Genomic DNA, 14,516 nt, shown 5'->3' with positions numbered 1-14,516 from the left:
TTGTAGGGAAATATCCAGTGATTTCCAGTGCCATACAGTGCTTTTGTGAAGGAAGAGCAGCAGAAGGATTTCTTTTGTATTTCAAGTCCAGTCCAGCCCAGTCCAGCCCAGTCCAGTTACAGGAAGCCCTGTAATTTATCTCCTACTTCCAGGTCCTTTGTCCTTTCTTTCTCTGCTCAACCCAGGTCTTCTTTTCCCATATCTCTTGTCTTTCAGCAGTTCCAGTAGTACATGGCTCCTCTTCATTGCTTGTACATATTTTGACATCAATGTTTGTGTATGTCAGTGTCCTCCCATTCCTTATTCTGATTCCGTTGCTTCTCCCTCTGATCCTTTTTTTACCTGATGCCCAATTTTACTCTCTTATTATTCCTTTTCTACTTTTCTTTAGTCACCATTATTTTCTTGCCACCTTTGGGTGACAGAGGACAGTTGTCTAAAAGGCAGACTTATGCCACTGTTCATACCCCATGTTTCCTTTGAATGTGACTAGATATATTCTTGGCCTTAGCACACATTTTTTGTGTTGATTCCCCCTCCTCTCCCCAGAAGTAACTACATTTACTGCAGTGGAAACTTGAACTTTTTGTTTGCTGGAGCCATCTCTGTGTCCTTTAGTGTTCAGTTGGTTGTCTGTGGTTTGCTGTGTTTTTATTTTTCCTCCTTGTTTCACTGTACATGACAGAGAGACAGGCTGTCTTTTTATTCCTCATTGTAAATTATTATGTGTTGTTGAGATGAATATTAAGTGCCAAAACATCTGTTGTTCTTTTTAAGCTTGTCCTGAAATAAAATATGTGTCATTTAGTTAGAATCTGTGGGATCCAGTGCAAAGTGTGTAGGTTAGGGGTGGTCCTGTAACTTTTCCAAATATATTAAAGAGTGGATTGTAGTTACACAGCAAGACTCTTGTGACCACAGCCAGTGTAATTAATGGTGACTGCTGATGAGCAGACACCTTGAGCAGAGCCTGTAGCAGTCCTGTATGCATGAATTTTGCAGGGAAACACTCTCATGGAAACCAGGACAGAAGGCACAGAGGAGCCAGTGACCCTGTGTCATAACTGGAACATTTTGCTTTATATATGACAGGATGGACGAGCTTTTAATTCTTCATATTTGAGTATGGAGACTTGTGGAGACTCAAGGTGCCATTTTACTCTCTTCTGTGATACTGTATTAGCAAATTTTGCCATTGTTCCAGAGGATGTAAAGCAAACACCTGTGCATGAGGCACTGTCCCTGAGTCTGGAACTGTTTGCCATGTTAGGAGATCACCATAGCCCTCGTGTTTGTGTAAAGTAATTGTTGTCTGAGCCACCTCAGGAGCTGGAATTGCTAAACCCTGAATTTCCCCGAGGGATCTAAATGGTTCTTGAGGGTTGGTAATGGCATGCAGGTCATTAGGTCAAATTCTGATCAGGTTAGTGGTGTTTGAAAGCTGCTTGTGTCTGGTCCCACGAGCAGTGTGAAATGAGGGGGTGATCTCTCTCTCTGTGTCCTCATGGACTGGCACTTGTGTTTGCCAGACCTCTCACCCACCAGCTTCCTTGCTCTGCTTTTGAGTTCTGAGAGGGAGCAACTGGTGCATTTTACCTCTCTTTCACTGTGCATTCTCTGCCTCTTTCCTTCCTCAAAACATGAATTGTTGTCTAAATAAGTAAGAGCAGTTTTTTTTTTTTTTTAATACTTTTCTCCCTGGTGTGGACTGTGTGTTTCCCTCTGTGAATAAAGCACCTGGCATACCATGACTACCTTAGCAGCAAAGAACAGGAAGAAATGAGTAGCAATCCCTTTTCCTTCTGCTTAGAAGGTGAGAAGACTAATCTGCTCTCGAGTGGCCTTCTGGGCAGTGATGGAGCCTGAGCAAATACAAGCTTCTGCCCCAACAATGTCTTTACATTGGAGTAATAAGGAAAGGGAATGTTTATACATGATCCTAAACTTCACACTACGTGTCTGCTGCATCCTCAAGCAAGAGTGGGGGGAAAAAATACCCCCCCTGGTTTTGTCTGTCAGGACAAGTTATGCTTTTCTGGTGTAAAATAGTGACTCCAGTGCTTTAGATAAGCTGCCTTCCTCCAGCATAAACTTTCACACATATCTAAAATGAATGTCAAATACAAAGATTTACATACCACAGACTGTGTAAAATATCATTCCTTCCAGAACTGTTTGTCTGCTCAGTAGGGTTAAATTAACCAGCACAAAGTTTGTCTTAGATCACAGCTGAGTGTTTTTTGAGGACCAAACTGGGGCCTAATCCTTCATTCAGCCATCTACAAAGGTGTCTTTTCCACACAGGGCCCTGTTTTACTGTGACCTTTTAGGCTTTTGAACAGTCTGTCCACTTCTTTCCAAGCTGTGGGAGAAAACACTCTGCCTGTGTTCTCTTGGAGAAACAACTGTTTTGTCAGTAACCACAACTAACTTACTCAGCCTCTACATTTAGCTCCTATACTGAAAGTGTCAGATTGTTGTCATAGGCTGCCTCAGAAATGGCTCAGTGGTCTCTTGGATTCTGTCCAGAAAAAGAGAGAATGATCTCCAAGAAAACAAAACTTTAAACAAAGTTCCTGAGACCCTAGGGTGACAACACTGTATGTTTTTATTTAGACTGGGTACCTCTAGGATCCTCTTGCAGAGGACACATCCATGACTTTCTCACAGAAAGAGGTAATGCAGAAGGATTTGGAGCACAGGATAGAAGAGCAGACAGCATGTATGTGTCTAATATGACTTGTTGCTGAAGATAATGATCCTTACTTTCATATATATATTTATAATTTACTTCTGAGGTGCCTGTAAATGAGCATAGTTCATGTTGTTCTTTGGGGAATTTAACACGAGATGTTCTGTACTATCCAACAGCACAAACACGCTCACAATAGAAGGAAGGTCACAGAGCTTCTGAAAGGCTCAGTCTTTGTTATGCACCACCTACTCAAAACAATACATGTTAGAGAGCTTGAAAAAATTGATCCAACACCAATGAGCAAATGACTGAAAGTCCTCCTGGCAGTCTGATGTAGGAGAGAACTTAGAGTGGTGTTAAAATTGAACAAAACCCTGGTAACAGTGAGCATCCACACCCAGCTCTAGGGTGAGCAAAAAGTGATGCCAGGTTATGTTACTGAAATGTCAGCATTTGTGATCAGCACCAGGAGTATATATCTTTATATTTCCTTTGTAACACCCTTGTCTCCAAGCTCTGTGCTTGCACGAATGGAGAGAATCCCTGATAGATACTGAAGAATGTACACAAAACACTTGCCAAGTTTTTGTTAGCCAGTTTTAAGAGCCATGAGGTCACTTGAGATCTTGTTTTTTCTGACAAGGTTGTGATCAGTTGTAGAAGTTGTGGCAGAGTCCCTGGACCATCAGCTCTGCTGTGCTTCTGGTTTGCAATGATCTTGCAATCAAATGCCCACAAGAAATTCTGCTGTTTCAAATAAATGCTTGTGTTTATTTCTGTGTTTTACAAATTTCTGTGCCTTCGAACCTCTGTGGATTGGGCACTCAAGTGGAATTTTCCAAGACTAAATTCTAGACCTCCAACTTGGATGCTCACTAATGTGTAGTTGCAAAGTAACTCATTTCAGAGAGTTTCTGTAGGCTGTGGAATGGAGTGTTATGATATGTGATATGATGTGGAAGTTTCTTCGAGGACTGATAGTGTAAACACCATAATATGCTATGAAAGCCATATTTTAAGTGCATGCCTGATAACAGAAAGGGTCTGCAATTCTTGGGGTTTTTTTCCTGTGTGCTGGGTCCTTTCTGTCCTGTCCAGTTCCTTCCCTGCTGTAACTGTTTGTGTCATTCCTTGTAGGATTCTGAAGGAGGTCTCTATGTGTGCATGAACACATTTCTGGGATTTGGAAGGGAACACATCGAAAGGCATTACCGGAAAACAGGACAGTGTGTGTATCTGCATCTGAAACGACACCTGATAGAGGTGAGACTTGTGGCTTCCCAAAGAACTACCCTGGCAGTTCTTGTGTCTCTTGTGCTCATTTGGGTAAGGCATTTCAGACATAAACCAGGTTCTGAGTGACTGAAATGCACATATTCAGATTTGGGGCTGGATATCAAATGCAGGTGCTTGGATCCCAACCAATCCTATAGCTTCAGCTCTGAGATGAATCAAAAGCCCTAAAGAGTCTTAAAGGTAGCTCCTTTCTGACTTCCGCTGCTCTTTTTCACGTCTCGTTTCTGTGCATCACATACATATTGTCTGCATGTTATGTGCATACTGTACATAGCCAAATACCTTTCTGAAACCTGCCTTTCAAGTGTACAATTACTGGCTTTGACTCAGATTTGGCTGAGAGTTTCTGAGATCTACTTTTTATATGCAGTTGACAGGACTTATGGTGACAGGACTACTTTCCATCCTAAGATACCTGTACAGTTAAACCCTGACTTGGTCTGGGATCTTAAGCGTGGCTTAAATTAATGCTGGATTCTAGAGACATACACTGCCCCTCACTTAGCCTTTCCCCACACACTGATGTGCACATACAACCTTATATTCACTGTTCTTCCATACTGTCACTGCCTGTCAGCGGTCACTTACCGCCTGTGCTTCCTAACCTCTGTTTGTCTGTGGTTTGTCTGGCATCTTTAAAGGACTGTAAATTACTTCTGACCTGAGTGGGCACTGGGTTTGCTTATAGCTCACTCTCCCATAAGCTCTGTCTCTACTGGCAATTTAGAGGGCTTAAAATAACTGCTTGGAGTGGGTTAGAATCCTTGTTCCTCATTCTACAGCAATGCCTCCCCTGGGTGATGAAGGCCTTGAGTTATGTGAAGGGCCCTGACCACTTATCTTATTTGCAGTAGAGGACTATTCATATTTTATCAGAATTACAGTGAGATGGATTGCATGTCTTCCAGGATGAGATTGTTAAAGATGTTTGTTATACTTTAGAATTGCCTTTCCTTCTAAGGGCAATACCAACATTTTCCTTCTGTCTGTTAACTGAGTTTTTGGAGAGCCTACTCTGGTTTTAGCAATGGTTCTTCTGACTGAATTTAACACTCCTGAAAGATGCTATCTGGAGGCAGGTGGGCAGAAATCCTGTCAGCTTTCCTTGTATATAACTTTCTTCCAGTATGTTAAGGTAAACTGGGATTGAAATGAGGTCTCATAAGCTCCTTTCCTCATAAAAATTAGGCTGAAGGACTCTAAAATGGAGAAAAAAATACCCCAAGTGTTTGGTGTTGCAAACCCCTTTGATTGAAGAAGTTCAGTGGTTCCTGTTTTTCTCCTGGTGAATCATGATGCACCAGAGGGGCTGGCTCTGTGCTGCAAGGTGGCAATGCACTGGTGCTCTGGGTCATGTGGCAGGAAACAGGGTTTGACTACACAGTGCAGGTGAATATTGCATCATCTAATAGGGCTCTTAGCCAGGATTCCTCATTTATTAACTGTGGAGTTGTTTTTTTTTTGGCCATGACTATTTACTTCTTAAGTGATATCCATGTTTTCCTTTGAGCAATGTGAAACATCAAGTGTTTTATGAAGTGTCTCCATTGTGGTTTTGGAAGCCAAGATTTTAATGGTGTACGATACAGTAAAGCCAAAGGCATTGGATATGCTGTCTTAAAATTCTTACCGTGAGGCTTCTATTCCTGCCTGTGGTTCCCTTGGCACCATCCTTGCAGAATGCACTGCATTGCTGCAGAAATCCCGGGTTGCTTCCCAAGATGTTTGGAATAAATATCAGTTGTGTATCTTGTCACAATTCAATTAGAAAATGAGGGTCACATCTTCAGCCTGTTGGCTCGAGTAGGGCTGGTGCATCTGCCAGTGGCAGCTCAGCACCAGAGGCATCTGCTGAATCATCAGAAAAGGGCACAAGTGCAAGTTATGGAGCACCCTCTGGTAAGATTCTTAGCTAAATAAAGGAAATTGATTTTTATTTTTACCTTTCCACAGAGTTACACTCTGCAGAATTTTTAAATCAGCCACTTTCATGTAGCGTATGACCTGTGTGCGGCTGCCTCGGTGCTATTCATTTCCAGGCAGAGCTTTAGCTTGGTGCTGGAGTGATACCTCAGCCCTGTTGAAAACACTGGGCAGAGAAGCACAAAGGTTCCTTCAGTGGTGAGTTCCTGGATATTATCCAGGGCTGGTGGTACAAAAAGTGGGTGAAAGCAGAACAGGCTGCTCTGTCACCTTGTCCAAGGAGCATCACAAATGGAATTTAATGCCACTGCTGATGCCTTGTGTCACTCTCATTTGTTGGGCATGTCAGATCTGTTAGAAAGAAAAATGGGTTTGTGAATGGGGAATGTTTTCAGTGATTTCTGACAAGGTCAAAAGACTTACATGTTGTGGATTTTTCAGGAGTATTGAGCATCTTCAATTCCAATGTATTTGTATTTGGAAAAACAAACTGAAATAATTTCCAGCCTGAGTTAAATACAAACACTCCATGTGAATTCTTTCTCTTTGAAATCACTAGTCTAAATGACTTTCACAATATCACACTTGGTGACATCAGAATTCAATGGGAGCTTCCTAGCACTGGAAAAAACAATTTTTTTAGTTCAGGAAATACAGTCCTTGGAGTATGTGTAATTTATTCATAATGTATTTTCAATTGGGTTATGTTGTTTCTTGCTGCTGCTTTTAAAAAAGAGATTTACAATACATTTAAAATAGATTCCTGGCTACTTCCTTCCAGCTTGTTAAATTCCAGTAGCATTAAAGAAAGAAATGTTATTTTCACTTCATGAATGAATGTTATTTTCATTTCATTGAGGAATTTTTATCTTAACTGCTGGAGTTGCAATCCTGACTCTTTTCCCTAGGGCTTTTATATGTGAATCATGGATTCTGTTCTTAAATGCAGCCAAGGGGTGTTGGCATCTGCTCTTTCTAAGAATGGAAAATTTTCCTATGATGTTTAAGACCTCACTGATGATTAAAACAGTTTGCTTAGGCCAAAGCTTTATTTACATGGTGAAGGGAACCACCCAAAATATGTGACCCTTTTGCCTGTGAAGGGGCAGGGGCGAACATGAACTTTCCCTGTAGGCTGACAGGTTCTTGGCTGGCTTCTCTCCACCTGTTGTATCCCAATATTATTATTAAAAAAAAAAAAAGTTGCCTAACAACCTGACCAGTTACACTAACATTACACACTACATCATGCATCATGTTGGCATCAAATAGCCACTGAGGCTTTTTTGATTTAATTTGATTTAATGGTGCCATTTAATAAACAGCTTAAGGAGCAAGTGCATTGACTTTGACATTTCCTCAGCCAGTTGTGTTTTCCCTTGTAGTCTGAGGTATTCTGAACTGGAAAAATAGCAAAACTTAGTCTCTCTTGGAAGTTACTGTTTTGTGCTATGGAGCTTAAATTAAAAATTACAATAAAATCCCCCACTAAACAGTTGCTTGGGTGTTGTTGAGTTTCCTCCATACTTCCTAATATTTAGAAAACATGGTAGTTTGGCTTCATCTTAGTGGAGGCAGGTGTAGATCCTGATGGAAAGGGCATTTTTTTCTGGATAGAAGAAAATGAACTGAACTAACAGATAAAAGTGAAGTGGTCCTACTGAAATTAGTTATGAAGGTTTAAATCCTTTATGCAGATAATAGCCTTTTCTTCTGCTGTCTAATTCAGCTTTAGTCATTAAGAAATACTGTTGGGGATCTAGTGGAGAGAGGTTTGAGAGGTGCTGGGTGTCCCTGTCTTGGTGACAGAACAGCTGTCACCCACGGTGGCTGTGAGACCCACTCTGATTAATTGCTAACACAAGAGTGAAGGACTCAGGTGGAGGCTTCCTCACTCCGTGGGGGCGGTGGGCAGTGATGGGTCCCAGTGTCAGGGGTGAGCAAAGAGCATTTACATTCTTGCTCAGCAAGGGCTATGATTTAAAGAAGGGGTTAATGCTGATTTACTGTTGTCTCACTTGATGGATTTTTAATTGTTTCTTTCTCTCTTTCCAGAAGGTACCAGGAGCATCTGGTGGAGCTTTACCCAAAAGGAGGAATGCTAAGCTATTTTTAGGTATTGTGAGCAGCTGCTTTCATGCAGTCCTTTTCTGACCCTGTCTGCAAGTGAACTTGGGTTCTGCCCACCATTGTGTCTAGCTTTGGGGCTCCTTTTGGGTTTTCTTTTCCTGCTGTTGGTTTTGGCTTTCTTTTTAACTTTTGGTTCTAGATTTTAAAGTTTGTCCTGGCAAATACATAATTCTTAACCATTTTGGTGTATATTGAGAGATGTGTGTATATATACATGAAACATTTTAAATGTAAAATAGATCCTCAACTATTCTCAAACAGCCTAGGCTTTGATAGGCATTTTTTACTAATTCTCTCCATTCTCTCTCTTTGTGATTTCCACAAAGCACCCTTTTATTAAAATGTTTACCCATACTTAGTGTTTATATATATCAGGGCCTCACTGTGGCTCTGTTCTGCTTGGCAGCTTGCCATAGGAAGGGTTGTTACCATTTTAAAGTTGTTACACAGGTAAATGCTCCTCAGTGATGTTGTGGTCTCTCCTGTAATGAATGCAACTGCACATATATCATGAGCATCTCTAATTCTGTTATGTCTACTGTTATATTCCCTTGCTTCATGGAAAGCAGTTTTCTTACCATGCCCATATCATCCAAAATCCATTTATTCAGATTACCCAGAAAACCTGAGGGACTCATAAATATGGATGAGGAGAATGTGATGAAAAGCCTGTATTCTCTTTTCTCCCACAGCCTGTGGTATTTCTTCAATTCATCTATTATTTATTGTCTCTGTATTAATAGTGAACAGTGAATTTTTCTTCAGGTAACGAAGAGGTGAAATGTTTTCTTTACAATTGCCAGCTCTTAGGGCTAAAGGGAAACAATAGAATGACCTTCTGTTGGAATTGCTTTGATCTGTGGAATGTGTCCCTAAGAGGTCTTTGCAGATTGTGATTGATTAAATTGTTGTTGTTAATGTAAGTAAGTCTTGCAAGGTGGACTAAGAAAGAAAAAAACTCTGAAAATAAGTCATAAAAAAATGAGACTTCTTTTGTAGGAAGAGGCAGTTACATTGCAGGTTCTGGTCTAAATGCCATTTCCTGCCAGTTTACGTTGAAAATCATGATTGTCACTGGATGCTTATAAAAGAATGGGTTTAGAAACAAAGCTGGCTGCAGTGCAGCAGTGGTTGTACAGTGTTAGCAGCGTGAGTGTAAATACAAAGTACAAAAGCACATTCAAATTCTACTCTTGCTGGTCTTCTGCATACACCTGAAGGCTCCTGTCACTGAGGTGTGCTGGCAGAGTGTCTCTGATGTGCCACGTTGAAATCCTCAAATTCCACCCTTGTGCATGAGCATTTTGTTCCCCCTGAGTAGGTCTTGAGCAGCAGCTCCAAGGGAACTCCTGAGGGCAGTGCAGTTTCACTGGGCTGACTTTAGGAATTGGATCTATCACCATTTAATCCAGCACTGCTGGCATCTAATGCACCTTTGAAAATGTACCTCATCTGGTCTGTTCTAGTCTTCATTGCAGCCCCTGCTGGCTGGGAGTTGACTGGTATCAAGTCTGCTCTGATCCTGGAGATGGTACTTCCATGCATCCAAGTGTTTTGTGTCCATTTCTTTGGATCAGCAGGTGTTACTGGTTTTGGCCATGCTTAAAGCAAAGAACAAAGAATTATTCCTGTCCTAGTTCATAGCTGAGGAAATGAAAGCACAGAGAGGTCATCTGATTTGATAATTTTGCATGTGACAGCAGCAGAGGTGGTTAGCAAAATTTGGCATCTTATCTCTTACTCCAACATCTTTTTCACTGGTTCAGAGCTGCTGATCTTCTCATCTAAACAGGTTGTTTTAATTCTGTCTTCCTCGTTGTGACCTTGGGCACCTATCATAGAATGGTTGGGGTTGGAAGGGACATCTGGAGATCATCAAGTCCAATCCCCTGCTGGAGCAGGTTCATGTAGAGCAGGCTGCACACAATCCTATCCAGGCATATTTTTAATATCTCCAGAGGACATTCCATGAGCTCTGCTGGCAGCCTGGTCCAGTGCTTTGTCACCCTCAAAGTAAGGAAGCTTTTCCTCATATTCAGATGTAGCTTCCTGTGTTTCAGTTTGTGTCTGTTGTGCCTAGTCCTGTTACTGGGCACTGCTGGAGACAATCTGGCCCCACCCTCTTGACACTTGCCCTTAAGATATTTGATAAGATCTCCTCTCAGTCTCTTTTCCAGGCTGAACAGGCCCAGCTTGTCCCCATAAGAGATGCTTCAGTCCCCTAATTATCTTTGTAGCCCTCCAGTGGACCCTCTCCAGTAGTTCCATGTCTTTCTTGGACTGGGGAGCCCAGAACTGGATGCAATACTCCAGGTGCAGCCCCACCAGGGCAGAGTAGAGGAGGAGGATGATCTCCCTTGATCTGCTGGCCACACTGTTCTTAATGCCCCCGGGATACCACTGGCCTTCTCAGAGGACACAAGAACACTTTGCTGGCTCATGGTTAATTTATCCTGGCTGATGCAGCCCTGGTATGTGACATGCCAGGTAGGGCTTGCCCTGGCAGACAAAACCAGACAAGAATCAGTGGGAAACTCCAGAATCCCTGTGTTTCGAGGTGTCTCTCAATAACTCCCTGAAGGCCTGGAGATTTAAGCTTTGTGTACGAAGTCAATCCAGTTTGGGCATTTGTTACATTGCTTGTTATAATCCTCTTTGATGTAAAACTATTAAAGATACTAAACCCCTTTCAATCTCTTTAGTATTAGGAAAACATCTTTTAGATGCTCACTGATTACTTTCTAGCACTGCTGCTCTCTAGTAAATGCACTAAAACACAGGCTGCTTGGCCAGTTAACTGCAATACTGATCCTTCCCTAAACATGGAAAGATTCACAGCAAAGTGTGTGTGCATGTGCACATGTGCATTAGGTTGTGGGCATGTTTTGGTTTAGTTTTCTTTGGAGAAGGCTGGAGGGTGTTGGCTGTGAGTGTTCTGTGTAATCAGGAAGCATAACAGCATTGTTTCTTGAAATGTATGAACTGCCTTTAATCTGGCTGGTTTAGGTGTTGCTGGGCAGTGTGGGCATGACAACTTCAGCTCAGGCTGTGCAATGTTTCAGGGGGTTTGGGGTGATATCTAAAGCAGACTGTCTGTCTTATTTAGTGCCTTATGTGTGAATAGGAAAAACTCAGTTAATGGGATGTACTGTGATCTTCCTCGTGAGCTCCTGGTCAAAAGGGGTAGCAGAATTAGGGGGAAGATGCTTGTGCTGAAGGCACTGGAGGTCCAGTTTTTACCACAGAGTTACCAGCAGAGTCCCCTGAACTTGTTATCCCAGGAGTTATCAGCAGAGTCCTTCATAATGTTCTAATTATGAAGAATTAATGCAATGTAAGTGGTCTGGAAAGGGATTGCAAACTGAAGAAATGGAATTTGCTGGTTGATTTAAAATTATCTAAGAGATTAAATCTAAAAGTGATTTTTAAGGTGTTACTGAGTAACTGAACAATAGGTGAAGTAGTTGAAAGCTGCAAAGAAGACGAGAGGTGCTTTGACTGTGTGTGCACAGGGATGTGGTCCAAGTTACTTGTTGCTGTTCAGAGAGGTGGTTTTGAGAGAGAGATGGGCTGAATGGTTCTCTGAAATGTCAGCTGTCAGCAGCAGTGGGAGATTTAAGTGGAACACCAGTAAAGCAACACTTTATATTTTGTTCTCTATCATTCTGCTTTATAAATAGGAAGTGAACCTCTCTTTTGAATAGGAAAAATCTATCTGCACACAGTATGTCCCCGTTTCTCTCTCCAAAACCAACTAGAAAACACCATCCCCCCTCACCCCCAGCAAACAAAACACCTCAGGTAGATACTTGAGCTCTGCATTGAGCGAGGAATCACCACATTTTTGCCTGGTCCTTATGCCCTCTTCCTGAGCATCTGTTGATCCGTGCCAGAGCCCGGACTCCTGGCTATACAGAGCTATCATAAAACTTGCCCCTAGACAGATGTCCTGTCCCAGAGTGGTTACCAGAACATCATCTGCCAGTGCAGCAAGCTGTGGGAGCTCTGTTTTGAGCAAAGTCAGGGCTAACTCAGACCATCAATTAAAAGTGTTTTCAAGTCCTCAAATGAACAGCTCTGTCAGTAGATCTGTGTTTGCTGGTGAGGAGAGTGTCAGCAAGGAGCAGAATCTGTGACACACAGTTGGTCTCAGGAGACCTTGGAAAGGAAAACTTTCACTTGGAGAGTCTGGGAGAACTTGTAAACTTGCTGATCTTTTCCTCGATGGCATTTCCCTGCTGATGGCAGTGGATGCACTCATGGCTCCTTTACCAAGTGTAAAGGCTGTTCCTAAGAGTGGCTGTACTGGATTTGACCACAGCTTCACTTTGTTCTCCCAGGTCTCATAGGCAGGAGCAGAACCCTGTTTGCAGTAAGGATGTTTTTGTTTGGAGAGCTTCTGAAGGGGACATTTGCCTTGAGTGGTTAAAGTCTATATTTATGTGAGTAAGCACATACAGAGTATCTGTATCTGTGAATGAAAAGTTGTGATGGAGGAGAATTTAAGCATTTCCCAGCAATATTTTTACAATTTAGCCCAGTAAAACTGTGCATATTCCCCAGCAGCAGCAGTGGAACTGATTAGCTGTTGCTTTTTAGTTCTGCCATTTATGCTTGAATTGAGTATATGATGGTGAGCAGATACCTTACACTAATGGAGTCTTAATAGTTTACTAGTTTAGGTAGAACTGTGAAAATCAGACTAGATTAACACATGCTGCTGTCAAAACAGTTATGAATTTGAATTTTGGTTGTTTAGTTTTGCTTGTTTAACACAGGAATGTGCCAGAAATGCAAGGGATGAGATCTTACCTAGCAATAGGAACAACATAAAAATGCTTTGGGGATGTAGCAAGCAGTTTGAATGTTATTTTACGTGTAGTGAATCATCTGAATGATCCTTGTGGGAAGTTTTACTTTTCATTTTTCTGCAAAGGAAAATGTTGACTGGAAAATAATTTTGTAAAAAAAAATGTTTCTTTTTTATAACCCATCTGATGAAGTTAATATTTTGAATGTGCTTGAAAACAAATGAACTGAACCGCTTATAGTTTGCAAAGTGCTGCTGCTGCAATTCGCTATTATTTAAAGGCTTCAGGAAGAAATAATTTGATTTAAGGACTCAGGCCTCCACTTCCAAGTCAATACAAATTTGTCCATTGCTTTCAGCGAGAGCAGGATCAAGCCCAGATTCCTAAGATGTCTTTCTAGGGTTTCAAAATTAGTTGTAGACTCGCTAGTCAACATCCTCATTCAATTTTCATGTTTGTATTGCCTTTCACACACACAGCCACATCCATATGTGCAGGAAATCCCATTTGGGGGTCCTGTCTGGAGTCTCCTTATGCTCCTATTATTAGTGCAGTCAGTTGGTAACTTGTCTAAATCTGATCTGGACACATCCACTCCTTCTCTTCCCCTCTGCTGGGTTGGTTTACGTTACAGTACTGTCTCTCCCAGCTGCTGTTTTCAGTCAGTTCAGCAGCAGTGCATTTCTCACCATCACTCAGTGATGCCTTGTGAGTGCAGTAAATTTACTCTACCGACCACTCGCCCAAAATAACAGCGTCAGTTGAGCCTCTGCTCTAAGGTGTCTGCTGCTTTGCTTTGCCTGTCGTCCTGGCCTCTCAACACAACACTTGCAACCTATGAATGCTTTGTTTTGGTGGCCCCAGGGTTTAACTGGGGCTCTCAGGAGGCACCAGAAAGGTGCTTCTCCACTGGAAGGGAAAACAGTGTTGTGTGGACGTTGACCATCAAGCTGTCACTCTTTGAAAAGATTGTAAACTGGCTCGTTGTCTTATGGCTCAGTCTAAGAACTGAGTAAAGCCTTTTTCTGCCTTCTCCTCACAGAGCATCTTGGAAGAACATCCTTGATCAAGAAACAGCTTTGGATGAAGTATAGTGCTTGAAAGTTCATGTTTTTCAGTGCCTTTAGTGTTAATTTTTAATCAAATATGCTCCACATGCAAGTAGATTTCACCTACTCCTCTTTCCTATAGTTACTTATTCCTCTCTAAAATTCTGCACTTGTTTGAAACTACCTGCAGACAGCACATGATGCATAGTGGCTTCAGGGTCAACTTGCCCTCATTTAGTGTGGGCTCCATTGCCTTCTAAAGTCACAGTCATCTACTTTTATTATTTCTACCCCCACACTTTCTCAGCCATGCACAGGCACAGAAAATATAATGCAGGTACAATTTCTTAGTAAACAGCTCTGTGTCTCAGCACGCATAAGCCAAGATTTAAAAATATGAGTGATGTTTCAACTGACATCATTAAGGGCTCTCTCTGACAGTCACCAAAAGAGATTAGTTTATATGGTCATCTGCTGTATGGAGGGATTTCAGTCAGTGACCTTAGAATTCCATTCCACTCTTATGTACTTGGTCTGGACTCTGAGAAGCTGTCTTCAGAGTGATAAGGCAGTACTTTTTAATTCCTAGTCAGAGGGAGTAGGTGTTAGGTG

General features: G+C 41.8%; 1 protein-coding gene across 1 annotated transcript in view; it reads left to right on the top strand.

The window, feature by feature from the left end:
- Positions 1–14,516, top strand: part of USP13 (ubiquitin specific peptidase 13) — a 50,247-nt gene that overhangs the window by 5,976 nt on the left and 29,755 nt on the right. The window contains exons 2-3 of the mRNA XM_082288175.1: positions 3,833–3,958; positions 7,970–8,030. Coding sequence (XP_082144301.1) covers positions 3,833–3,958; positions 7,970–8,030 — 187 coding nt within the window. The remainder of the gene's footprint in view (positions 1–3,832; positions 3,959–7,969; positions 8,031–14,516) is intronic.

This window comes from Coloeus monedula (assembly GCF_965178545.1).
Source record: "Coloeus monedula genome assembly, chromosome: 10".
NCBI classification, from domain to species: domain Eukaryota; kingdom Metazoa; phylum Chordata; class Aves; order Passeriformes; family Corvidae; genus Coloeus; species Coloeus monedula.
This window is presented reverse-complemented; position numbering and strand designations above follow the sequence as displayed.